General features: G+C 42.3%; 2 protein-coding genes across 2 annotated transcripts in view; one reads left to right on the top strand and one right to left on the bottom strand.

Annotated features, from left to right (window-relative positions):
* PRR5L (proline rich 5 like) overlaps positions 1-16694 on the bottom strand; it is an 84296-nt gene extending 67602 nt beyond the window's left edge. Inside the window, exons 1-3 of the mRNA XM_065064848.1 lie at positions 16520-16694; positions 13769-13955; positions 9953-10130 (exon numbers count right to left, since the gene is read on the bottom strand). The gene's annotated coding sequence lies outside the window, so the exon portion shown is untranslated. The remainder of the gene's footprint in view (positions 1-9952; positions 10131-13768; positions 13956-16519) is intronic.
* A 56-nt stretch (positions 16695-16750) lies between these two features.
* Positions 16751-23534, top strand: COMMD9 (COMM domain containing 9). The gene is made up of 6 exons (XM_005500237.3): positions 16751-16909; positions 17013-17138; positions 18332-18471; positions 19191-19225; positions 21637-21740; positions 22562-23534. The coding sequence occupies exons 1-6, from the start codon at positions 16859-16861 to the stop codon at positions 22700-22702; spliced, it is 597 nt and encodes a 198-aa protein (XP_005500294.1). The 5' UTR covers positions 16751-16858; the 3' UTR covers positions 22703-23534.
* The last annotated feature ends 3496 nt before the right edge of the window (positions 23535-27030 follow it).

Below are 27030 nucleotides of genomic sequence, written 5' to 3' on the forward strand. Positions count from 1 at the left end.
ATCCAGTTATTTTCACTCAACAGAGCCTAGTCCCTGTGCTCTGAAACCAGCCTCTGATGCAAAATGAAACACAGGCAATAGAGATGATCAGGAGATTTGCATCAAAAATACAGTTCCAATCTGAACTAAAACACTAGTGGAAATACATCATAAGTGTTGCTGGCAGGACTGCTGTAATGGTTATACTCTGTCCCGTGTTTACCTTACTTCACTACACAGTAAAAGCACAATGAAAAGAAAAGGCTGACTGACATTTGGTTCTGCTGTTTCCAGATTGGTCTATGAGGTCCTACTTTTAGGTATATCTCCTGAGGTATAAAGTAACCATACTTGTCTAAACTATCGCAGTTTATGTATGAGAGTTCATTCTGCTTAATTTCCAGACATGCTGATTCAGAATAGCTGGTGACACGAAGCTGTCTTACTACCAAAAACCTGTCTTTATGTTGATTTAAGAATTATTTTTACTGGTGGAGGCATCTTTTCTTAAAAGTAGTGCTTCTGCTTCATGTCATTTTTGTCACTGTATAATGAAGTTGCATAACGTTACATCACTGTATATTGGCAAGATACCACAACATGAGGATTCAGGCAGCAATGCTCCCATGTAGCATTGGTATGAAGAGTTACAGGCAGAAGCAGAGAATCCTTTAAATCATGCTTTACACCACTGTATTTTCATTGTCGTTTGTATAGTATGTGGATGCACTGAAACTATGAAGTCAGCCACCAACATCCAGCCTTTCTGTTGCATGCATAAATTCTTTTTCTGAGCTGACATGAATCCTCTGAAAATATATAGTTGCCAGGGGAACACCCTACCAATAAAACCATGTCTACAGTTGTCTCCCTGAGCTCCTGTTCCCCAGGGAGTGGCTCTTCGGCCAGTACAATCTGTCACAGTGAGAATGCACAGCCTGGGTAAAAGCAACCGAGTACCCCAGTAACAGGGCAACATCTGTAGCTATAAGCCAAGGAGTGACTTCCCAGGGTTGATGTTACACTTGTGGTCATTTGGTTTACCCTTCAACTAAGGTAATTTTATATCCATGTTAGAAGATGATGCTTTTAACAGAGAAATACTGAGGAGCCTGGTTTAAACAACAACTAGCAAAACAAAACTACACAAACTAAACCAAATTCTAGGTTCAGCCACATCATTTTTTAAGACTGTGACACTCCTCTGTAGCCCTTCAATTCAGTCTCTGGAACTATGAGGCACCATGCATCAGCTGATGTTGATTTGTGGCATTGTACAATGCTGTCATTGAGGGGACAAGGAATGAAGTCAGATTGTTTGCTGGATGTACCAGTCAGCAGGAAACAAAACAACAAGCACACCAATGCTTAGGTGCTCTTCTCAGCATGGAAAAAGATTCAGATAACACATTAAGCTACGTATCATGGGTGACAGGATTAAATACAGCCATGTCCTAAGAGGCCAGGGTTTCTGCAAGTTCTGTTCTGCACCTTACTGAGAGGAAAAGACCATAAATCAACATAGCCATAAAATGTTCTGAATTTAAAAAAAAATCAATTACATTAAATTAATAAGAACCAATGCAGTATTTACTATATGAACACAAGAACTTTATGCTTTCACGAATAAGCAACCAATGCAGAGTACAGTTCTTGTTTCTGCTGGCTGCCTCTGTCACCCTTGCCCAGGGTGGTGGCCTGCTACCCTTTGCCCACAGCACCCACTGCTATTGTTACCCTGCTCTCCTCTGAAACAGACTTGCCAAACCTCATGTGCTGAGTATGAGTCACACCACTGACAGCCCGCTCCTGCCACACCACAGCTTGGTTCACACCTCACATGGTCTCAGTGTCACAGCCACTGTTGTGCACCCTTGCAGAAGCATAGCTGCCGGGCACAGCACAGCATGGCTGTGTGGCCCAGGACTGTGCTGCCTGCAGCACAGTGAAAGGCGACATAGAAAACATTTTTGTTTGCTTTCAAGTCCAAACAGCACCTCTCTCATGCTTTCCACTCCATGCCTATCACCATTACAGAGTTAGGGTCCTTGCAGCTCTGAAAATACACTTATGCTTTCATCTCGGTGTATCTTCTTGTTCCCAGTCTGTTCCATTTCTTAATCAGGAGCTACCTTGTGCTGAGTCTTGTAGGATAAGAGCAACATGGACATCAAAGGCTGTCAGAGACTGAAGTGAAATGAAATATTTCTGTTTTGGCCAAACTTGGCTTTGGGCTTTCTTAGTGAAAGTATAGTTCTCCTGAGACTTGTCGGCTCTGGCAAAAGAAACCTTAGCTATCATATCAAACACAAAACCAAAATGCATAGGCAGTGGGGGCAGGGATACATATCCTAGGGAGATCATAGGAATATGTCCTGGGAGTGTAGGCCCTTCACTAGGGACATGAAAAATAACAAGAACGGTATATAGGACAACAAAGGAAGATGAAAGAAAATGTACCCCCCTGATGAACAAAATGTGACATCTGGCTACAACAAGCATGGGGAACACTGAGGTACTCAACAAATATTTTGCCTTAGTCTTCACCAGCAAGTGTTCTAGCCATGCTGCCCATCTCACAGAATCCAAAGGCAGGGGCTGGCACAGTGAAGTACCGGCCACTATAGGAGAAGATAAGGTTTGAGACCATCTATGGAACCTGAATGTGCACAAGTCCATGGGACCTGATGAGATACATCCATGGGTCCTAAGGAAACTGGCAGATGATGTTGCTAAGCCACTGTCCATCATACGTGAAAAGTCATCGCAGACTGGAGTTTCCAGTGACTAGAAAATTGGAAACATGACCACCATTTTTTAAAAAGGAAATAAAGGGAAGACCCAGGGGACTACAGGCCAGTCTCACCTCTGTGCCCAGGAAGATCATGGAGCTGATCCTTCTGGAAACTGTGCTAAGGCACATGAAAATAAGGAGGTGATTTGTTACAGCCAACTTGGCTTCACTAAAGGCAAATCATGCCTTCTACGATGGGGTTACAGCCTTAGTGTATAACGGAAGAGCAACTGACATCATCTGCCTGGACTCATGCAAAGCATTTGACCCTCCTGCACAATATCCTTGTCTCTAAAATGGAAAGACATGGATTTGATGGGTGAACCAGTCGGTGGACAAGGAATTAGCCGGATAGTTGCACTCACATTGTTACGATCAATAGCTTGACGTCTGGGTGGAGGCCAGTGGGTTGTGTCTCTCAGGGGTCTGTATTAGGACCAGTATTATTTAACATCTTTGCTGGGGACACGGACAAAGGGATTAAGCGTACCCTCAGCAAGTTTGCAGGTGACACCAGCTGAGTGGTGTGGTTGATACTCTAGAGAGAAAGGAGTGCAAATCCTGCACCTGGGTTGAGGCAATCCTAAATATGGATACAAGCTGGACGATGAGTGGATTGAGAGCAGCCCTGTGGAGAAGGACTTTGGAGTTTTGATAGATGAAAGCCTGAATATGAGATAGTAACATGCACTCAAAGCCCAAGAAGCCAATTGCACCCTGGAGGTGTGGCCAGCAGGTCCAGGGAGGTGATTCTGCCTCTCTACTCCACTCTCATCAGACCCCATCTGGAGTACTGCGTTCAGCTCTGGGGCCCCCAGCATAAGAAAGACATGAACCTGCTTGTCTGGGTCCAGAGAAGGGCCACAGAGACAACCAGGGGCCTGAGAGAGTTTGGGTTGCTTAGCCTGAGGAAGAGAAGGCTCTGGGGAGACCTTATAGCAGCCTTGCAGTACCTAAAGAGGGCTACAAGAAAGATGGGGAGGTGGTAATGGTTTTAAACTGAGAGTAGATTTAGATTAGGTATAAGGAATAAATTCTTCACCATGAGAATGGTGAGGCACTGGAACAGACTGCCCAGGGAAGCTGTGGATGCCCCACCTCTGGAAGTGTTCAAGGCCAGGTTGGAGTAACCTGATCTGGTGAGAGGTGTTCCTGCCCATGGCAGAGGGTTTAGAACTAGATGATCTTTAAGGTCCCTTCCAACCCAAATCATTCTATGATTCTATTATTTTTCTGCCTGCTACTAGGGTCCTGTATGGCCCACAACAAGTCAACAAAGGTTTTTCTGTCTTGGCCACCCTAACCATGGTCCCACACCCCTGTCCTGCACTGCAAAGGCCAGTTCATGCTCCTTCCTCATGCTGTGCTCTCCCAGGCAGAGGTCACTGACCAGCTGGCACCTGGCTGCACTCACTCTGTTATGTATGTTCATATATATGGACGAAAACTGCTGGTGAGTCATTCTGTTTGGCATTTCCTGCTGCAAGAGTGCTCACCATAAACCCCAGCCTGTTTCTGACTGAAATAGTCCCAATGCTGGCAAAAGAAATGCAAGTTTCAGCACTCCAGTGCTTTGAAAGAAACTTTTTATGTCTGCTTCCAAACCACTCCTTTGGGAATGGGTACGGTGAGATACAATGAATCCACACACAATAGTTACAGGTATTTCTTCAAGAGAAAGTTGGTATTAATTTCTGTTAAACATGCTGCATTTACTATTTAATAGATGATGTGCACTGGAGATGAAGACTCCTGTGTATCCTGCATAATCCACTCAAAGAGCTTTCCTTAAAAAAAAGGAAAATTTTTCATATTTCATTCTTATCCTATTGGTAAGAGGCCAGCAGAGAGCTTGGTGAATTCAGTTCTTTGTGGCATAATGTTTCACATAAAAATAACCTGAAGTCTTAACACAATTAGATAATTTCTGCTGTTTTGAGGTGAAAAGAAATACAAGCATAAAATTAAGCAATTCTCACAACAAACAATGCACTCTTACTTTACAATAGGCGTCAAGTAAGGAAGTTGCATTATTGCCTCATTAGAAAGGACTAAATCTATGTGATCACTGTCTCAGGACAGTTTAGTTCTGATGCAGTCATAGGAGCCCCCATCAGAGCCATTATTCTCTGTGTGTATGTGCAAACGCACACACGCGCGCGCACACAGATGCACCCACAGAGGCTGTAGACACAACTGGCTGGCTATGGCAGGTTCAAGACACTGAATGACACTTCTTGCCTCCAAGTAATTTGAGATAGATAGGAATTTCCATGACAGAGCAGATCAGCAGTGCACAGCATTCATTGCCTCACACACCTCAGTCACTGGTAGCAGATATTTTACAAAACTCTGCTGAAGATGGTAAAGTATAGGCTGCCAACAGGAAGCTTCTTTGAGAGGCTGGCTCACGTCCTGAAATAATAGGTGCACAAACACAGCTGCATTCGTGCTATTTCTGAAAGGCCAGAGGTGAAACATCTAACATACACCCCTCTCGGGGATTTACTACTTACCCCGAGAAAATTAACAGTGGCAACAGCAGACAAACAATGAATAATGCAAAATCAATTATGTTTTAAAGAGCACTTTAATTTTAATAGTCCACGGTGATGTCAATAATACAGGGAAGGACATCTTCAAAGTATTTATCTTGACATTTACCCTTATGATACCTTGGTAATTTAAGTATGTGGTTGTAATAAGGTAGGGCTTTATTAGAAGAAAGAGGGATATAATTTATATTCCAGTTTCTTACTTTTTACAATTATGCTCTTCTGTTTTGAGGCATTATTAGAGGCTTTTCTGAGTGTATGGGATATACCTCATCTTTTCTGAGTTTTAAACCATTCAAAACAATCACAGAAATAAACTGCTTTTTAATTATTTTCTGTTGTAATTATATGTGTGATCAATGCATTGTTGAAATAAATTGAGGCTTTATGATTTTATTACTATTTCTTAGCAGGTAAACCTGAACGTCTTTGAACTAGTCAGCATATTAACATGGAATGAAAAGACAATCCTAGCTAGTAAGGCAGAAATAAGCCCTTCACAATTGTCATTTCACACCAATAAAAGGCAGCAACTGCAACAAAGGGCCCTGAATGACTCCAGCATTTCCTTGATAATGGGATATGAATCCTTTTGCTTAAAGAGATGCAATTTAAACTAATGGTGACTGTTCTCTCACCTGTTCTTATACAAAATGAGCTGAGGTTCTTGTTGCAGCTCTGTCACCATCAGGACTTCACAGCTGTTCTTACCTCCCAGCTCTGCAGGCAGCCTGAACCGCCAGACCAGCAACGTGAGGTAAATGTGGACATGCAATTTCTTGAAGTACCTAAGCGCCTGAGGCCAGCTTGAAATGCCACTGCCCAGGGTGCACCTAACAGCCCAACAGGCAAATTGAGCACAAGCACAGCTAGGTGAAGGGGCTGAACACTGGCCTCTTGTTGCATTTTGTGTGGTGCCCCACACATCTACAAGAGATTCACGTTACAAAAGCCAGCAGCTCTGAGTGCTCTACGTTTACACTCTATGCCTTGCTTTGGAGAACATCTTACTGGTTTATTCACAAGCCTTTGCTTATCTGCAGGCAGTATTCCCATCGCAGGAGAATGAGCTAGTGCATGAGTGGCTTCCTGCTTGGAGGTCCCTGCCACCCAGTGGTTAAAGGCAGGCAGTGCAGAGGACAGTGATAAAGCGAGGTTTAGGCTGTGGAAAAGTGTTACGCAAGCAAAAAATTTTAGCAGACTAAAAATAGTTAAACAGATTATAGGTTGTGTCACAATAACCTTGGATTGGGATTGTGCCTGCAGCTGACTGCAATGGGCTATGGTGTAGCAAGACTTTGTAATGAATACAGAATAATAAACTGATGAAATGTTTCTACAGCTGGTTTGTTGATATTAGCATCACTGCACTCGTGGAGCCGGTCCTTGCTCTTTCACTCAGTTCTGAAGCCTAAACTGACCAGAGGTCACCAAGATGGTCTGAAGATCTGTCAACAGAACTACTCTCCTGCCAGCAGTGGTGGTTCCCAGTAACAGACCCTACTAATTACCTGCTACTGAAGGTAAGTTCCTCTGTTGGAAGCAAGAAACCAAGCAACTGAAAGGTACATGCTTGAGGCTTGCTGTTTTACATATAGTGTCTTGGAGGAGCCCTTTCTGGCAGCTGTTGTCAACCACAGTTAACCAATGAACTTCAGTATGTTTGAGCTTTCCCTTGCTGCCTTCCCTTCTACGTTGTTGTTTGCACAATGTGGTGACCTACTGTGGCTGAAAGGGAGAGCTGGTAGCCCATGGTGGTGCTGGCCTCTGCTTTCTTGTCTAGCTTCAGCACAGCTAAGTCATGCTGAGGGACACTGACATTCAAAAGGAGAGCAGGGAGGAAGAAATACCCCTTCAATGAGTTTTAAAATTTATATTTATCCTTTGTCAACTCTGAGGCTTGTTTACTTTTTTTTTGCTTTAATGAGAGAGATTAATTGTCTTGCTTTTGTCTTTGGTGGCTTGCTCCTTCCGTCTTGCCAGAACTAACTCTGTTATGGTGTTAGAGTTGCAAATACCTCAAGGAAAATGTTTCAAAGCATGCTTTCATTTACTTTAAAAAGGCGGATGCAGTTCCACTGATTTATGTTACACAGAATTTTCTCCCAGGAGTTTTGTGAGCATCAATGAATAGTTGTTACATCTGGGTGAGACTTTAGATGAATTAAGTCATAAAAGCCTGGTATTATCCTTAGGACAAATGCTTTCTGCTGGAAAATTTTCCAGCTTCTTTTTGTCGCAATGACACTGCAGTTTGAAGACATTCATAATCTTGTGAACTGGCATAGTCTGACCTGTCTATCAAATTTCGTAGGGACCATCTTGCAGCAGTAGGAGAAGAAAATTTTCTTAGATTAACTGTTCAAGTGCAGTGCCTTCTTCACAGCAGTGTTAGGCTGCTCACTTTCCAGTTTTAATACTGACAGGTGTCCACAGACTTACATAGCACACAGAGAGTATCTGTTAGCACAGAGCATTACAGATCACATCTGTCAGCAGTGGTCTCACTCTCTAATTTTCAGCCCCATTTGAAAAGTCCCAATAGCAATTCAAACTGAAAAGGCACTAGCTGCTTCAGGTGAGAGGCCAGAAAGGAAGGAATACTGTCACCTGAAAGATGTTTGAGAACTGACAATGAACAGTACAAACCCAAGTATTAACCACATGGTTTTGCTCCATTCCTTAGACAAAATCATAACAATAAAACAGTAAAAACCTGCAGGATGACAGCTGTACAGTGAGTAGAGATGGAGCCAAATGCCATATTACCTGCACCTTGTTTAGTCACTGCAACAGACTGACAATGCACAGGGTGCACGACCATGCACAGTCAGGCCAGCATTGCTAATCATGCTCCCAAATGGTCCTACCCTAGTCCCATGCTCACAAAATTAATGGGTTTCACCAACAGAAAAATGTAGGAAATTTTAAGATGAAGAGTCAAACACAGGCAAGTCCTTAAGGCAGGCATTACCGGTCAAGTTCAGTGATCAATACAGAAACTTTCCCCAGTCATGCAGACCAATCAATTTGTCTGAACTGCAGTAAAAAGAAATATGTGTCAGAATGCTAAATGCAAGAGCCTTGTTTTCATGCCAGCAAAGGTGTCTAAATCAAAGACTGATGTCAAGTAGTCTCATTTGTATAGCTTTTTGATATTTTTAACTGCTTGGTGCTTTATTTCAAAAAGAGAAACATACTTAGTGCTTGACTAATGCTTTCTTCAGAAAAGGAGATGTAAGTAGCCTTGCCCATCTTTTACCTAGGAGAAACTGAAGGGTTTTGACAGGCAAGCTGCAACAAATCTTACTGTAGTGTCCAGAGAAACTGTAACTCCAGTTCACTCTCCCTCTGCAGGATACAGCTGTCTCTGCAGCAGGATTGCCAGAAAGGAAGGTTTGCCTGATGCTCTAATACCCCAGTGCCATGGCTCCTGACTGAAGACAAAGATGTTTTGAAGCTAATGCATTGGTCTGCACTACAGTGGATGCCGCACAAGCAGGCTTTTCTCCTGCTGACTCTCCTCTCAAGTTTGTAAGTGCTGGCAAACAGAAAGGTGACTGTTTGGAAATCCTGTACCCTGAAACTCTGCAGTTCACTTGTAGACTGGCTGGGGCACAGAGCTTTTCTCTTGGTCACCACTTAGTCTACATCCAGTTCAATCAAAATATACTTGATGTCATATCTCTACTGCATTAATTTAGGAGATAAGTCCTGCATCTTCTAATTTGGAAAACAACATGCAACTTTATTACTAGGAATGTGCATTTTCTTACAAACATTAGGAAGCTGTTGACATTGTATCAGCTTCTCACCTTGTAACCTGAACTTATGGAAGTAGAAGAAAAAGGTACAAGAAAAGCTCCCTGTTATTTTTTTTTTTTTTAAATGCCAGACAAGGACAAATTATTATTGCTTTTTCTGGAAAAAAAAATCTGCTTTGATATTAAATATTTTCATTTACAATGCAGAGAAAATTTAGAGTGAATTTTAAAATTATATTATTGTTGCACTAGAGTCTTTTAGAATTCTTCATAGTAGCTATTTCAAATAAAAACAACACATTGTAAAATTGCTGGCACTGAGCAATTAGAGTTTTCACAGTCTGTAGGCCAGATTTATTTCCAGTCTTTAATGCAATGTGCAATGTGCATAGTGCAATGAAAATACATAGGAATGTCATGGCTATTTCTTAAGCTCTTTCTTCTGTATCTGCATTATAACACCAGTTTTAACTTACATATTTTTTCTATGCCCTATGGCTATGACTTTCCATTGTGTTTACAAGTCCACAATATTAATGTTCTCCATTGTGAAAGATGTCCCTCAATGTCAGAAATATCACCAGGAAAAAGAGACAATAAAAATCCCCATGGTAGTGGGATTCAATCTCTAGTAATAGGTATACTTAGAAGTGAAGAACTGGTACTATGTTATGCCATAAATACTCTTAGCAGAAATCTCTGCGTGCAAGTTATATTGGTAACAATGCATACCTCCTTCCTGAAGAAGTAAATAGTTTTGTTCCTGCATGTATATATTTAAAACAGCTACATATAATTTTTGTCAGATTTTCCAGAAGTTTTCTGGTAGGACAAAAAAAAAAATAGAGAAGTGTCCTCACCTTTCTGTTAGTTTTCAGAATTGCCAGACATTTCCACCTCTGTCCCCCAGTGGTCTAATGTCAAACATCGTCACATAAGGGTTCTTTCAGTATGCAGCAGAATTTCTGGCACAGGGATTTCTGATGCTGGGTATGCAACACCATCTTACAAGTTTCGTATGCATTTTCTTTACCTTACCTGGTAAGAAACAAAAAGAGAAAGAACATAGATTTCCTATCTTCTAACTGGTAATCTTCTATAAGCAATTGTCAAAATACATAGATTACACACATTCAGGGGCTACAGACTATTATTTTTTTTCCATTCTGTGTACAAACTGTGAAAAGCTTGGCTGCACCCATAACATAAATAATGAGAACCAATGTATTATTTTGGTGTTGTCCCATGCAGGAACAAGAGTTGAACTTGATGATCCTTGTGGGTCCCTTCCAACTTGGGACATTTTATAATTCTATTATTCTATGATTTTATACTTGGGGTACTTTGCTTGTATTGCCTTCACTATCAACCTTAAAAGACATCACTACTACTTGAAAAACACTACAGCAACACAGTGCTTTTTCCTCCAGTCCAGTTGTTATAGTTGGAAAATTTGGTCCCCAGAAGCCCTTTTTCAGGACATTCGCATGTGGGATGTTTGAGTCATAGGTCCACATGACTCCCAGCTTGCAGTGCTCTCAGCAGGGGTGGACCCTTGTGTCTATTTAGAGACCTGCTGGTATCTAACCACAGCTACCTCATGTCTGGCACCTGCCTTTAATAAGCACAAAAGGGCCAAAGCAAACATCAGAAGCATCTAAAACAGTTACTGTTTAGAAACAGATCCTTATGTTGTAAACATCTCTCTATACTTTTGAGATTGCGTTAGAGCAGCTACGTTAGCACAAAGACTTTCTCACAGCATCTAATGGTTTTTCAGCTTCCATTAATCAATCAGGTTCTTGAGCATCTTGACCAGCAAAATATTTTTCTTTTGACACAGCTGGCTCTTCTTCAACTGTTTTGCCAGTAGAGTGAAACTGGTTAAAGGGTATGGTATCTGCTTATAGAGCCAACATTTTTATACTGGTAATATTTCACATTCCAAGCCAGTTCAATCTTTCTGGTTGAGGAGGCTATTCTAAGTTCATCACTATTTTTATGACTAATAAGTCCTTAGAAATTTACATTTCCTAGTGAAGTCAGAGGTTTTCTGCCAGGATCAGCTGGCAGTTTAAGCAACCTGCATTTTATTCATGGTCATTTTTTGCTCCATTCATTTTGCAAACATTTTTTCTCCCACAATTTGAATGGAAAGTGAATCCATCTTGTTTGATGCTTAGTTTCTATGTTGGTCATCCCCTCAAAAAAAATCAGGACATGCTTGGTTCTAACTTTCTGAGTTAAAGTGGCAAGACACTCGGTATTGTCTTATACTCCATGGCAGATTTTAATCATATTAAAAACTGAAGGCTGCTCCCTTACTAGCTATGGGAAGCATCATGATTGTCTACAAAGTTTTGTCAACACAGCAATGCTAGCCAGAAACATGAGGAAAAAGAAAATCGTGGCTCTGCTGGCAACACCCCAAGCATGGTTGACAGTCTGCCCCAGCTAAGTGATGCAGGCAGCCTGCAAGGCAGGCAAAACACGTCTGGCCTGGGCACTCTGCACCACCCCTACAGGTCACTGCCAACATACCTAAAATAACCCATGTTTTGTAGCCTGATGATTTAATTCCTGGATTTTAAGCTTTCGTGCCTGGTCATGAACTGCAGTCTCTCTCTGCCCTTAGGCACAACAGCTGAGGAGGACTGTGGAAACCTCTGGTGACTGATGTTCATGTAGTGGGTTAGACGGAACAGAGAGACCATGTCTGCTGGAAAGCACATTTTAACTGGAGCAAAAAGAGTGAGGACAAGAATGTGGAAGTTAGATTTATGCTAGTATATTAAACATGCTCTGAACTGCTTCCTGGCCAAGAGACCAATAGGCATAAGAGAGTTTCCAAGAGCTTCTCGGCTCTTGGCCTCTTGAAGAGAGTGGCCACATGCACGTGCTTGTTGAGGTTGCTTCCTAGTCCATGCCAACTCCTGACCCATACCCTGGGAGCTGCTGGGTGAGAGTGATAGTATGAGTGGAAACTACACCAAGAACAGCACTAGCAATTCAACAGTAAAGGCCTCAGGAATGCTCTCTGCCGCTGTTTAGTGTTGATGCAACCAGACATCTAAGGGGAAATTTTTCCCTCCTGATAATATATCTAAAGCATGATTCCCAGTAACAACAACACGAAGAAACTTCTGCCCTAGCCCTGGCATGTAAAGACTGATGTATCCGTCAATATATCAGATAGTATAAATGGGACTTCAGAAAGTTGGAGACTGTTTTAAGAATATGTCTCCAAGTGGGCAGCTGGTACTAGTAAACCCAATGTTGCCTGAAGGCTCTGTGAAGATTTCTTTCCTATTATTTGCTCTTTGTTGCTAAATAAACACCATTGAAAAACAAATAATGCAAAAGCAACTGAGGAAAAGATGTCTCTTACACTATATCTTGCTTGATCTCTAAACCAGAATCACCTAGTACAGAGGTCTTCAAGACAGGAGAACAGCTTCACTTTTCCTTGCAGCAGGGAAATTGCACACACCCAGCAGAGTGAGGTTAGAGAGTACAACCCTGCCTTGCAGCAGAAAGCCTATGAGGAAGAAACCATTGTTCTGCAACAGATGCTACAGGGGAAAAACCTAATAGTTCTTCCCATCAAATCCTTAATATCCCAAGGATTTCTCTTCCGGGCAGCCTTGAACCACCAAAGTGCGCTAGAACTGTGTGCTTCTTTCCCTGAAGTTTAAAAGGTTACAGTTCTCCAGCCAAGAATTGTGGGGAAGGTAAAATGAATGACTGACCGGATTAGGTTTTGTCAAGTTATTTGCTTGCTTTTTTATGCTTATTTTTTACCTTGACTATTTTAGGAACAGCAAGATTGACTTCTCCTCACAACACAATACCTCTCAGATACATATATTTTGGGCTCTCACTTCAGAGGGACTATCACAAAGATAACATTTTTCCAAAGGGTTTATCTGTCATTGAAGTTTTATAGCTATGTGTAAAAACATAGAGCATATTTACTGAAGTTCTTCCATTACGCCATTCAGCTTTCCATCTCTTGATTTTTGCTCTGCAGTATCACAGAATCTATTGTCATGATGGCTGACTTCTGTTGAAGATAAATACTTTGTACATTAAACACACACAGCTCTTTCAATGCCTTGTATATGTAATACACACAGTTCTTCCCCTTACCTCTCCTTTTTTAAAAAACAAACAAAATCCCCATTTTTTAAAAAGCTGAGCGTTTTTTTGGTTTGTTTTTGGTTTTTTTTTAAAGGTTGGCAGTCCCTCTCCATCAAAAAAAGCAAAGGGCACATATGCAACTTCCTCCCTGATATTTTCCAGGTAGGGAAACATTTAAATCCCTCAGAGTCCAGCAGAGAGAGCTGTATATATACCTGACAAGGGAGTTCCCCCTGGCTATTCCTTGCCAAGTACCAATAGATACAGAAAACCAGTACAACTTGCTATTTTAAGTGAAAAGGCAAATGAAGAACTATTTTCCTACTGGAAGCCCTGGGAGGTCCTCAGCTCCCGCCAGAAACCTCCCACCTAGCCCTCAGAAGTCACTCCTTCTTGCCTCACCTTCCTTCTCATTTAAGTGATTCCCAGCCACAGTCCCTAATCCTCTCTCCTCACATGAAATGCCAATTCTGGAGGCTTTTTTATATGGCTGGGAACAGAACTCACAGACAACAGCAGACAACAGGTATACATACCCATACACCCATGTCCCCAGGTCCAGGAGATCCTGAACTTAGAAAGTTATCGCCACTTTTTAAGAGTCTCGTAGTCCAGAGATCATTCACTCGCTCAGCCCCCATGTAGTGCTGTTGTCCACATGTTTTTTATATAGACATATCTGCACTACTTCAGAAAGAACAATCCGCAGATCCCTCAGGCTGGCTGAACAAAAAGAGAGAGCCAAATCGGTCACTACTATAGCTATGTCACCCAGGCCTGGGTGCAGGCAAATTTGCTCAACTCAGAAGTGGAGTTTAATTTTCAGACTCAACTACTTGACTAACAGCAGTTTAGCTCTTGAGATCCAAACCAATTCCTGCATGGAGTCCTGTGCAGGACTCCATTATAGACATGAACTAGTGGAAAAAAACGACTGTGAGAAGACTTAAAGAGGTCATCCAATCCATCTCATTCCTCTACGTTGTCTTTTTTGTTGTTGTTTTTTGGTTTTTGTTTTTTTTCAAACTGAGAGAACTGCTTCTGGCACAGCAGGTAATTGAACTGGTGTTTCTCAAAACTTTCTGATAAGCACACTGATGAGAGGGCAAGCCTTCCTTTCATGATGCAGTCTCGCCCTTCATTCCTTATAATCTGATTTTGGAGGTCTGGACCTTGAAGACAGCTAGACAGAAGTGAAGGAAGGAAGGAAGGAAGGAAGGAAGGAAGGAAAGGGAGAAAGAGAGAAAGAGAAAAAGAGAGAGAGAAAGAGAGAGAGAGAGAAAGAGAGAGAGAAAGAAAGAGAAATAATTTACCACAGATAGAGCATTTTACCAAGCACTTCTGTTGGCTTCTGACCATCAGCTACAAACAGCATTTCAACTTTGATATTAAATCAAACCTGTCATTATTTCCTCATAATTAGAAGGTTCCCAGAGTGAGGAAATGGCAACAATAGGAGGTGGACTGGAGAGTGAATTCAGTACAATGCTAGCTGGCCAGCACCATCTTTGTTCCTGTATGTGGCTCACAGGTAAATGTTCTCGCTTGCCACATATTTCTGTGATGGTTAGCAATGACAGTTAGCTATCCCCCTAGCCCTTTGTATCTCTTCACCTACTTGTCTGACAAAGTGACTCTTTATAATTAAGTTCTTAACCTAGGGATGGATCAATCTGATTTTACATGGCTTATAAAGTCATTGCTTTAGAAAAGCCCTGGGAAAAACAAAACAAAACAAAACAAAACAAAACAAACCAACAACAAACAAAACAAAACAAAAAGCAAAAAACAAGAAAACCACAAAAACACCCCTCACAAAACCAAACCAAACCAAACCAACAACCAAACAGTGACCCTCTTCCCCAGTTGGATACAGGATTTCAGAAGTTTTACTTCTTAGAAAAATGCTTCTTACCTCTGACTGTAGAAAACGCTAGTTTTATTGTTTTGGGAATGAGACAAGCAGACAGATTATAGGATGTCAATGATGCAATTACAATATTAAGTGATATCCTGTGAACAATCCTTGTATTTCCTTTAGGCTTACTTGCTCAGATTACAACAGTGTTGTTTTTCCATAGTGCTTTAATTCTGTTAATCCTTTCACAACCTCTAAGACTGCCACTGATGTTAATGAATTCCCACATTTATTAATGAAGGACTTTATGTTATGCAGTTACACTCAGATGTCAAAAGTGGGTTTAGCCCACTAACTCTGCAAACCTTTCACTTGGGGAACAAAAATTAGGATTCCACCATCCTTCCCTTTACCTTTTGGTCTATTCTGGTGTGTAGTTTACAGATACTGCCATATTTGTTTAGGTGAAAATGATCACTGTGGCATCAGTAGAAGAGAGACCATCACCAAATCTTTCAGATACTTCCTCTCAGGAATACACAACGTCGTCTTGCTTGTTTTCCTTTTCTGATCAGAGTATTGAGATGTATGGTCACCTGGATAAGCAACTGTCATCCACAATACCCACTGCCCACTGCGTCCTGTCACCTGAACTCAGCAGCACACCAGTTCTCCCAGTAAGGGCCCACCATGATAATGATGACTCCACCCAGCAGACTCTAAGCCTCACCTAATGTGCTGGTTGCACTGGGTTAGATTTGTTGGTAATAAAGTGCTAAAGAAAGTAGCACAGGTCTGCAAAATGATCAGTCACGCTAATTTATTTCAAGAGGTCACAGATGATAAAATCATATCCTAAAATAGTTTCCCCAGAGCGTTGTTTCCTATTGCTCACGAAAGATGATGGAAAATAAAATCCTCTCTGTTTGAATTGAATGGCAGCCTTTAAGGCTTCCCAGCATAAGAGAGGGAAGTTAACATCTCTGCAGGAGTAAGCCCTTTTCCCTGCCAAGCTTGTGAAGCCCAATGCAAACAGCATTTACATATTTGCACTTCTTATCATGTATTATTCTGCTTACCGAACAACACAAACAGAAATGAGGATAGAGGTGCTGTGACAGAAGCAGTGATGGGGAAAGATCATAGATTATCGATGCCCTGGAATCAGATATATTGCGAATTACACAAGACAAAAGAGAAGACTATTTCTCCTTTCCAAAGTCATAGATACAGTTTGCTAACATAATGGTCCATATCACTGCACCAGCACCACAACAAATGTTTCACCTTCACTTCCCACTGGCTGAAAATAGAGCGTTTACAGCTAAATTATGCATTCAACATAAGAGATTTGCACTGACAGTAAAAAAATTAGTAGATCAGCGAGGGGTGAGACCAGATATTTAGGGCTTGCCCTCGTCCCTGCTACCTCAGTATTGATACCGGGGTCCAGCTCCGGCTGCAGCTCCCGCTCGCACGGCGCACGCACTCCCACAAGCCCCACAGCGGGTGGAACCGCCAAGCCTTCAACGTGGGATCACGGTGCACGACCGCAGGAACGCGAAATCCCCTCCACCTGAGGACTACAGCTCCCAGCCTGCCCGGCCGGCCGGCCGCCCCGCTCCGCCCCGCCCCGCCTCCAGCCTCCGTCCCAGCCTCCGCCCGCCTCCGGCCTCCGTCGCGGCCCCGCCCGCCTCAGCTGACAGCGGCAAGATGGTGGTGGCGCAACACGGGGAGGTCTGCACCTGGTTCAGCTGACAACGTTAAGATGGCGGCGGTGCGGGAAGCGGAGTTCGCCGCCCTGCAGAGACTGCTGCGGGTGAGCGGGCCGCCGAGCTACTGGAGGACGGGGGCCCGTCCTGGTGGCGGGGTCTGCCTTTCTCTGGCCGCGGCTGAGCGCCTCCCACTTTGCTTCCCGCCAGGCACCATCGAGGGATGCCGTGCGGCAGCTGTGCCAGCAATGTTTCTCCAGCCCGCCCGCCGGCCTTGCCGCGTTGGCACAGCGCGTCTGCCTCAGCCTCGCGCCCGGCCCGGAGGAAGCGGAGCAGGTAAAGCCGGGCGGGCAGCGGCAGGGAGAGCCGCCGGCGCGGCCACGAGCGGGATGCCTTCGGAAGCGTTCTCTCGCGCTGCGCAGAAACGGGGCGCGTAAAAAAGAGCGGGAGGATGGAATGTGCCTGCCTGGGCCTCACCGTGCAGGAGGGAGCGAAGCGGTGCGGGCGCCAGCATAGAGCTTGACCCAGTCCATCAGGAAGATGTATGGTGCCATGGGGCTCTGAAGGACCGCGGCCGCTGCTGTAATGAAACGTGCTCTATCAAACGATCCTCCTGCATAGGCATAGTCCACAGGACCCTCACAGGAAGGCAAAAGGGGAGTGCGTGAGGCGTGTGTGTTAAAGGACAGTGAGGATCTCGGCTCGTTACCCATTAAGGCTGGTGGGCAGTACTTGCATGTCACAGGTCCTGGTGGTTTTGGTCTCACTGCATAATCATAGAATAGATTGGCTTGGAGTGGATCTTCAAAGGTCATCTAGTTCACCCCCCCTGCAATGAGCAGGAACATCCTCAACTAGATCAGGTTACTCAGAGCCCCGTCCAGCCTGGCCTTGAATGTTTCCAGGGATGGGGCAGCTGCCACCTCTCTGGGCAACCTGAGTGTTTTGCCACCCTCATTGTAAAAAAATTGTTCCTCATGTCTAGCCTGAATCTCCCCTCCTTTTGTTTAAAAATGTCCCGTTGTAACAGGCCCTGGTTAAAACTCTGTCCCCATCTTTCTTATAGGCCCTTTTTAGTTACGGGAAGGCTGCAGTAAGGTCTCCCTGGAGTCTTCTCTTCCCCAGGCTGAACAAGCCCAACTCTCTTAGCCTGTCCTCATAGGAGAGGTGTTCCATCTCCCTGATCATGTTGGTGGCCTCTTCTGGACCCTTTCCAACAGGTCCATGTCTTACCTGTGCTGAGGGCTCCAGAGCTGGACACAGTACTCCAGGTGGGGTCTCACCAAAGTGAAGTAGAGGGGCAGAATCACCTCCCTTGTCCTGCTGGCTACACTCCTTTTGATTGGCCTTTTGGGCTGCAGCGCCGATTTCTGGCTCATGTCCAGTCTTTCATCCACCAGTATCCCCAAGTCCTTCTCCGCAGGGCTGATACAGAAGCTGTGTCTCTACTGGCTGCTGAAGGCCTGTCTGTTGCTGCATGTAATGTTTTTCAACCCAGTTGGGCCCTTTCTCCTCTTCCTTTCCTACAGCTGGTGTTTGCTTTGCACAACCTCACCAGGCATGTTGTGTACCATGGCCTAACGAAGGCAGAAGATATCCTCTCTCTCTTTCCAGAGAACTTCCACCAAAATCTGAAAAGCCTTTTGACTAAGATAATCTTGGAGAATATGTGAGTGCTACCTACCTGCCATTTGCTTTCAGCTGCAAAGTTAAAGCCTGGTTTGATATGTGAATAGTTGCCCGCATGCGAAGTCTTGTTTCTATGAATTTTGTGCATGCCTTGGGCATACTCACACAAGCTGGGATGAGCATAGGTGAATGAAACATGTCATCTGAGTGGAATGGCAAACAAAACACAGCCATGGGCACAGAAGTTTTTCCTGAGACTTTTGGAATAGGTGTGGGCTTCATTCGTATAATGCAAAGCCCCTTTTATCTTAACAACTCACCTGCGTAGTAGAAAAATGCTACAGCTTAGAGGGCTAGATTTCAGCACTACAAAATCTGATTAGGTAGCATTTAGATGCCTGTCCACTTACCACCTTGATTTAGATGTGGAGGCACTGTATGCAGAACTGCTATGCTCTACCACTGCCTCACTGCTTGGTAGCCCATTGCTTTGACAAAGCTGGAGAGAAAGATACGTACCATATGTGAGCTGCATGTACAGAAGAACAAATAGTTGGTCACCAGTTTGCCTACTGTTGCCCACAAATGACAGCCTTTCCTTGGCACTTAGTAGCATAGGCAGTCTCCCTGCTTACTGGTGCATCCCTGGTGACCCTTCCATCAGGCATAAGCCACTCTGAATGCTTTCCCTACCTTTTTGTTTTTTTTCCTCCCCAAAGCTCTGCTGATACTGTTTTTCTCTTCTTCACTTTTTCACAGCTCTGCTTGGAGGAATGAGGCACAAGCAAGTCAGAGTAAGTAGTAGCTCAAATCTTTGATGCTGTTAATGTTTCCTGAGGTCATTGGAGCTTAGAGTGTAGAATAGTGTGTCGCAACATGTTTTCATAAAGTAGCATGTGAAAACCCCATTTGGCTTAGATGATGCTGTGTGATTGTGGCATCACAGAGCTTAGCAGAGGCCAAAAAGCTTGTATGAAGTGCTGCTGTGCTAAATTGTTCCCAGTCATCATGCAGTTCCATTTAATGCTCAGTCTGTTGCTACCTTGCAGAGTGCAGTGTATAGCAAGTATTTGCCAAACTTGAAAGTGAAACACTCTGATCTCCCCATTCAGGTAATTAATGTCCATATTCTATAACTGTGCAACTGTAAAGAATATGTATTTATTGGGGAACACTTTATCTTTGTACATCTAGTCAGTTCTGTGCATTGTTTCTGTTCCATGCATCAGGAAGTATATTGCATATATTCATAACTCTGCTTTTTCCTCACCTTTATAAACAGTGATATAATTAAGGAGCGCAAACTTTTAACAACAGCATCATGGGCACTGAGTTACCTCCCAGTTAGGTGTTCCATGCAGCTACAACACTTTGTTTTCTCCCTAGGAGGTTTCCTTTACATCTGTAGCACTTAAGAGGCCTATAAATGAGAGCTGGTACATAACAGAGTAGTTTGAAGACTGAATGGATCCTCTTTACACTTTGCCTGCAGAGGAAATAATGTCCAACAGCTAACCAGTATAGCAAGACCTGGAAATACACTGTCCTTTAAAGTTTTACTAGAATATAAGTAGGTAGCAGTTGTGTAATGCTAGTACAGTAAATACAGCAGTTGCTTATACTAAACAATATTCTAGTGTTACTAAGACACATAATGCTTTTTCCTGCATTCTTAACGCTCTAGTGCGTCAGAGGAGATGACATACCAGCATGACACACTAGGTAGGTCTTTACAACCCAGAAGCAAAGCTGGGTGTGTAGCTCTTGGAGCACCACTCAGGAGCTCTGCTCTGACACTCATGTCTTTGTATTCATTAGATGAATATTGGAATGAGATTGTCCTCTAGAAAATGATTTATTATTTTAACACTGTATTCATTAAATATCTGACATATATCACATAGGGCCAAGGCAGAGATTTTAGGGACATTCCAACTGATCGATCAATGTTAACATAAAAATGTGGATGGTTTCCTGGCCCTCCCAAGCCACCAGCAATCAATCTTTGCAAATTGATATACAAGGGTATGTTCCAGTGGCTGCAGAGCAGGTATCTGGAAGTCCTGAGCTGGAGTTCACAGCAAACCGGAACTGGATTCAGGGATTAAGGGTCTGGAACCAGGCCTCAGATTAGAAGCACAACAGGCAGGGTCCTGTTCAGATGCTGGTCGAAGAGAGTGAGACCCTTGTGATCTCCCACTTTTATAGGGTGTGTGACATCTAAAAACTTGCTTTAGTTTCACCTGACTGTATTCTTCAGATGTTCCATATATTTATTACTGGTAGCTGAAAGACACTGCAGAGGAAAATTTTGTTCCCAAGAACTGACAAAGACTGCTTGCAGCCAGCCTGTTGGTACCAGAGTTTCTTTGGGAGAACTTTAATCTCAGTTTATATGCCAGTTTGCATGGTGCTTAGAGACTCTTGAGGGTTCATAGTGCAGTGACCTTCATTAAATACACACCATTAGGAGAAAATATCCCTCTCCACTCTCTGCAAGAGATAGCTGGCCTGCCAAGAAATTTGTGCAACTAAGTCAGGCCTGGCCTCCTTCCCTTGGAAGGCTCATGGATTTCCCAGCTCTGAACTATTAATGTCAGTATTGTGCTAGACTGTTGAATGATTTCTGTTAGGCTGATTAGGATGATATCTTCAATATTTTAACAAATTGACAGGATGTGAAGATTGCAGATTACCCATACATATGCTGTACTGCAGGATGCTCTGGTTCACAGGTTGGGGAACTTGAAATAACATGTTGTATGCTGCTGGATTTTTAAGAGCATTCCTGTGTGCTTTCTTATTGATTACAGAATAGAGCATGTGGTTCCCAGAGCAACTTAGGATGAAACCCTAGTTTACTGTTACAGGCAGCAAGGCAGGGGATGAAGAAGTAGAGAAGACATCTTACTGCTCCCCTTCTACCAGCAGCTTTGTGAATTTATCTATGCTTGTCTTGTGCTGTGCCATCCTTGCATGTGATAGTGGGAGAACCCTGTTTGTCCTTCCAGTGTCATGAGGAGGCCTTCAGAAACTGGCTTATTGCAGAATAAAAATGATGATGTAAAACCATGTAGTCGCACTAAAGTTGTACACTTCCCAGGGCCAGAAGTGGAGAATGGTGTACGTGGTAGTAGTCACAGGTTCCAGGGTCTGGTGTCATGTTCTGCTGGGCCGAATAGATCCTTTTTTTTAAATCCCTCAGTCTCCCTGCCTCGGCTGATTGACATGGACTGGAGGGTAGACATCAAGACATCTTCAGACAGCATCAGCAGAATGGCAGTCCCTACTTGCCTGCTTCAGTTAAAGGTAATGTCAGTGGCTGTACAGGACACAGAATAAAAATAAGCCTAACACCTTCCTTACCAGTGGCAGTGCAGAACAGTTCAGACAGGCATCTGGTGCTTGCCTGTTGCCTGGTGGGCAATTAACAGACTTTCTCATAGATGATCTTTGAAATACCACAGAGGCTGGGAATGGTGTCTCTGATTAAAGCCCTCTTTTTCTTGCAAGGGAGCATTTTCTTTGTATAAGGATATTTGTTCCTGGTCACCATTGTTCTCTACAGAAAGAAAGAAGATAAATTTTGAAGTCGTCGCCCTTTAATTCTAAGCCACTCATCAGAATGTTTAGCTACCTGCATTAGTTGGGAAATTACTTTTGATTGCTAATAACCTCCTTCCCTGGCCACATCTATCATTTGGGGAGTATAGATAAACTTACTGCTTATTCGACAGATTTCTGGATTCCCCAACCAGTAAAAATGGGATGGGTGAGTTCCAGAGAAGGAGGAAAAAAATCTCATTGCTGTGTTTGGGATGGGGTTAAATATGCTATGTGGTATCTGCTAAGGTGCTTTTGATACAGATGTGGCTTCCTGCCACAAGTCTCTTCAGAATTCCCTCATATTCATGGCAGTATATGCTTACTTGCACTCTGTTGATGGGAGCACACTTCACTAGTGAGGCACACAGCATAGAAAATGTGCCATGGTCCTTCAGAACTGAGCTGGCTGTCAAATTTAAAGCCTTTTTCTGAATCTATCTGTTAATCACTGACTTTGATAGTGGCACTGGGAAAACATGTGAATGAATTTTTCAAAAAGCTAACATCTGCATTTCTGTTTTCAGATTCAGGAAGATGTTGCATTATGTGGAAGTAGCCCTTTTGTTTCTGCACTGACTGTGGAATTGAACAAAGAAACCCTCGACACTATGCTAGAAGGTCTAGGAAGGATCCGGGACCAACTCTCTGCTGTTGCAAACAAATGAATGCTGAAGGGCATGAATTCAAGCAGTGAGAAAAGGGAGTATTCTCTGTCTACAGTGCTCATAAGTTGCAGCCTAGTGTAACATTTTTTTCGGTTTTAACAAAACAAAATTAAAGAGATTTTTCTTTATTAAGATAGCTTTTGAAAAGCTAACGCTTAAACGTTTCTTTGGTCTGATGCCAAAAAGTGTTTTCCTAATATGGTGTTGAACAAAAGCTGGTCTCAATTTCAGAAAAGCATTTGCAGGCTTAGAGCTTGGCTTAATCACAAGGGTCGTAACTGGAAATAGCAAATAGCTGCAGCTTTATTAGCAAATGCTATCTCTGTGCCCTGAAATTAGGATCTAAAAGGCTCGAACTGGTTAATGAGCTAGTTTTCACCATTAGCAGACAAGGAGAGTGCTTCTCTCTGGAGTGTGCGTGTACTGAAATGCATGCTAGATGTAGCATTTTCTTCTCAATGAAGCACAACCATGCTGCAGATTGTTATTACAGGATAATGCTTTGAAATAGGACAATTATGCTACAACACATTCCCTTCTGATCAGCTTCATGGCACCATTTTCAAAATTACTAGTGTGAACATCTTTAGCAGCAGGTAATTTCCTCCTTCTGTTTGAAAAGAAAAAAGGAGTTCAGATAATTCATGTTTGGGTTTATTGGACTCTGGCTTTACCTTTGGTGCACAAAAAACAGACTGAAAGTAAAGAATTGGTGGCCATTGTTTGTACTGTAGGAAAACCTTTTGTGGCAACATGTGCCTATACTTCTCAAAAGTATTCTGTTGTTTGTTTATATAGATTTTTTTTTTTTTTAATTAAAAAATGAACTGTTGATTGATTTTTGTGAATCCTTTTCAGTTTAGAAGAGATGTTGTCCTAGGTTACCTCAGCCTCTTTGTGATGGTGCCTACTTTCTAGGCTGGTTTAATGGAGGTTCACATTTGTTGCTGAAGGACTTATTGTTTCCTGTTCAAATTGGTTCATCTTTTAAGCTATTTTCATTATAATACAGTTTCAGAGCACCTTGCTTCATGGGCGCCAGCTCTGTGCAATATTACAGGTGATGACCTTGACCTAGAAATTGATAAATACATGTGCATTGAAAGTGTGGAAGAGTAAGTGCAGAAAATTAACAAAATTCAGACTCTTCCTTCTCATGAGCTTCTATAATGCTCCAGACTGGAAGACTAGATGCAAATGCTTTGTTGGCAAAGTTGCACCTTTCATAAAACATTTCGCCCTCCTTCAAGACAGAAAACATTGTCTCATGTGTTTGGAAACATGAAATTTATTCAAAAGTGTGCATAAAATACAGAGCTTTGCTAGTTAATTTTATACATTGCCACAGAGTGTGGGCTAGAGTGTAAGTGTAAATGAAGCCTATGCCTTTAAAACATACTAGTGTGATACAGTTTGTGCATGTCAAGGGTTTGATTGTGGGGTGACAATAAAACCATGGCAGATGTATTGTTAACCTTCTCTCCTCCCCCTTCCCCCTTCAGCCCCTCCCTCTCCCCCTTTCCCACTAAGGACAGGCAATCGGGAGGAAAAAAAATGAGAGAGAGAAGAGAATTGGAAAAATTAAAAATGTTTTACTAATGCTACTAATAAGAATAGAGAACACAAAATATACAAAACCAATCTTGAAAGTCCCAGCAACTGCAGAGCTGGCACATAAAGTCCTGGATTGGACTCTGCAGCCAACTGGAGCTGGATTCAGTCTGTCACTAGGCCTCAGTTCTCAGGGATGACTAGCAAGGTCCTCTCCTAATGTCAGCCATGAGGAAAAGGGATGAGATCCTCGTGATCTCCCACTTTTATATGAAGTACTCACGTGAATGGGATGTTACACATGGTCAGTTTCTTGGTCACCTGTTTCTCGTTGCCCCTCTTGTGAGAGGTGCATCCATGCTTATCAGTAACTTCGCATTCCATTGCTATGTTTACCGAAACATGTATCTAGTTTTTCCAGGAAAATGCAGCTAATATGAAGGCTTTAGCTGACAGGCAAATTCACTAAAAGAGAAACTTGTTTTTAACAAAACCAGGACAGTACATCAAGTTGAGATGTATGACATGCATCAGGGTGAACTGGTAGATTTCATATGTAATAGGGAAATCTGAAAAGAGAAGATGGATATTCATCAATATGCTCTGTAAGATTCAAGCTGTGAAAAACTTCTGTAACACACTTCTTCAGTTTGAAGAAGTTCTGTTGCCTTTGCAGCCTGTCCTTAAAGAAAATCTCAGTTTATATTATATTATTTATTTTAGAATGTAAGAACCACTGAGGAGGTAAATCATGTGTAAATGAAGTACTCGTAGTGTTAGAGGATCTGAGGAAGTCAATACACAAGGGAAATCCTTGAGGTAAATACTGAAGTTATATAGTAGGGCCTAATGAAATGAAGAACTAATACTGGCTTAAAAGTTCTCATACAAAACCATTACACAACTGCGGAATAATTGTAAAGGAAAGACTTAAAAGACTTTTCCAGTGTCAGAGTGGCACTATCTGCAGGTAGCTAAAAGTTGCTTATAGACACTTAAAAAAGGGCGCTGTCTACTGGATCAGAGGCATGACAAACATCTGATGACTTCAAAGGATATATATCAAGACATGCTGAAGAAGATACTTGTCTTTTCTAGCCCAAGATTTAGGAGGCTCTGAGAGCTTGCCTTCAAATCTCTCCCTACAGTGTTAGGTATTTCCTTGTTGACTCTTACCACCTTTGCCAGAAGAGCTGAGACTGCTCAAGAAAAGGTATATAAAACAAGAGGCCGGATAGGACTGTCATTACCTGATCAGCAAGAGTACTTCACATTAAAGTCCTACTTACAGAGACTGCTACAGAGAGAGAGACTAACATGCCTGCTATTGCAGGCAATCATATATGATTTTTTTCATCAAATGATTGCTCTCTTTAATCAGATTTTTATCCTCCCTCTACGTATTGCTGCTGTTTGGTATGCTAGCCTAGATATATTCAGCACTACTTTATTATCAGCTTGTTCCTGTGCCAACACTGTCCTCTTTAGCTTACTTCTCTCCTACCTTTACATTTTTCCCCTCATACTTATGAAGAAGTGAAATCCCCCTCTGCTTTTGGTGGCTAAACGTAGTAATCTCTCCACTCTATGCCTTCCAGCATTGTAGCGGCCATTCTTCACTTATAGTTTGTATCTCCCTTAAGTGGGGTCACCACAATTGTTCATTTCTGGGGAAGAACAGTCCAAGTACATTAATGAAGAACAGAGCTGTCAATGTATGTGAATCACCTGAACAAACTCCTTCTCCCAGGAAAACACAAGCCTTCACTGCAAAGTGGAGCTCAAAAACTCCATCTTAATTCCAGTATTTGACAAGTATAAAAACCATCTTCTACATGTACACTGTTTATCAAGTGATAATTACACAAAGCAAAACAGTGATAATTTGTAAAACATAAGTATGCAAGTTAAATTCAAATTGCAATTTCACAATTCACATTTCAGACATTGTGTTGGATCTGACTGTGTCAAAGTGATGAAAAATGTTTAAAACATTTTGCTTCCTCTTACTGTAAGAAAATGTGTATTTTAGGGTGTTCAGGCTGTAAGTTGTATAGATGGTGTGATTGAGAGCAAGAATAATGTAGGAAGAAAATGCCTTTATGATTACCAGCTTCCACTTCAATTAATGATCTTTAAATTTTGGTTTAAAACAGTAGAAGACTTTACAATACTCATGATGTTTATGTGAAGGTATAATAGTTACTCTAAGTTTTGGGTTTAATGTGTGAAATTCACATATTCAAGCTTTTCCAAAACTATCGTCTAAACAAACGTTTTGCTTTGTTTATAACTGAGGCATTATTATTTCACTTCAAACAAGTAATTTTGTTACTAGTAATCTGGTATAGAATTGTTTTGACCTGAGTAGAAAATGTTAGTTTCAATTTGTTTGATATCTGAGTTTCATTGGAGATAATATAGTTTAACAATATAAATGGGACTTCCTACACAGGAGAAAAAGGCTTTTGGGGTAACAAATCTGTGATAGATCTCTTGTTAAGTGAACAATTTCTCTCAAAAATCACACAGCCCAGTTTAATCTCAGTTCTTGGTACTAGGAACAACATATCTAGCAGTGTAATTTCCTCAGGTGCTTCATAACTGTAGTTATTCTGAGTCATAATAACTCCTACAAAAGTAATCAGTTTTATGAATTTACCAATCTTTCTCACATACCACTTAAAAGGTACATCTCACTAAGCTATAGAGAGGTAAAGTAGGTGCTTATGGTTGCCATGTATCAGTGGCAGCACTAGAAATTGAGGAATCCCCCC

The sequence above is a fragment of the Columba livia genome, chromosome 5 (genome assembly GCF_036013475.1).
Source record: "Columba livia isolate bColLiv1 breed racing homer chromosome 5, bColLiv1.pat.W.v2, whole genome shotgun sequence".
NCBI classification, from domain to species: domain Eukaryota; kingdom Metazoa; phylum Chordata; class Aves; order Columbiformes; family Columbidae; genus Columba; species Columba livia.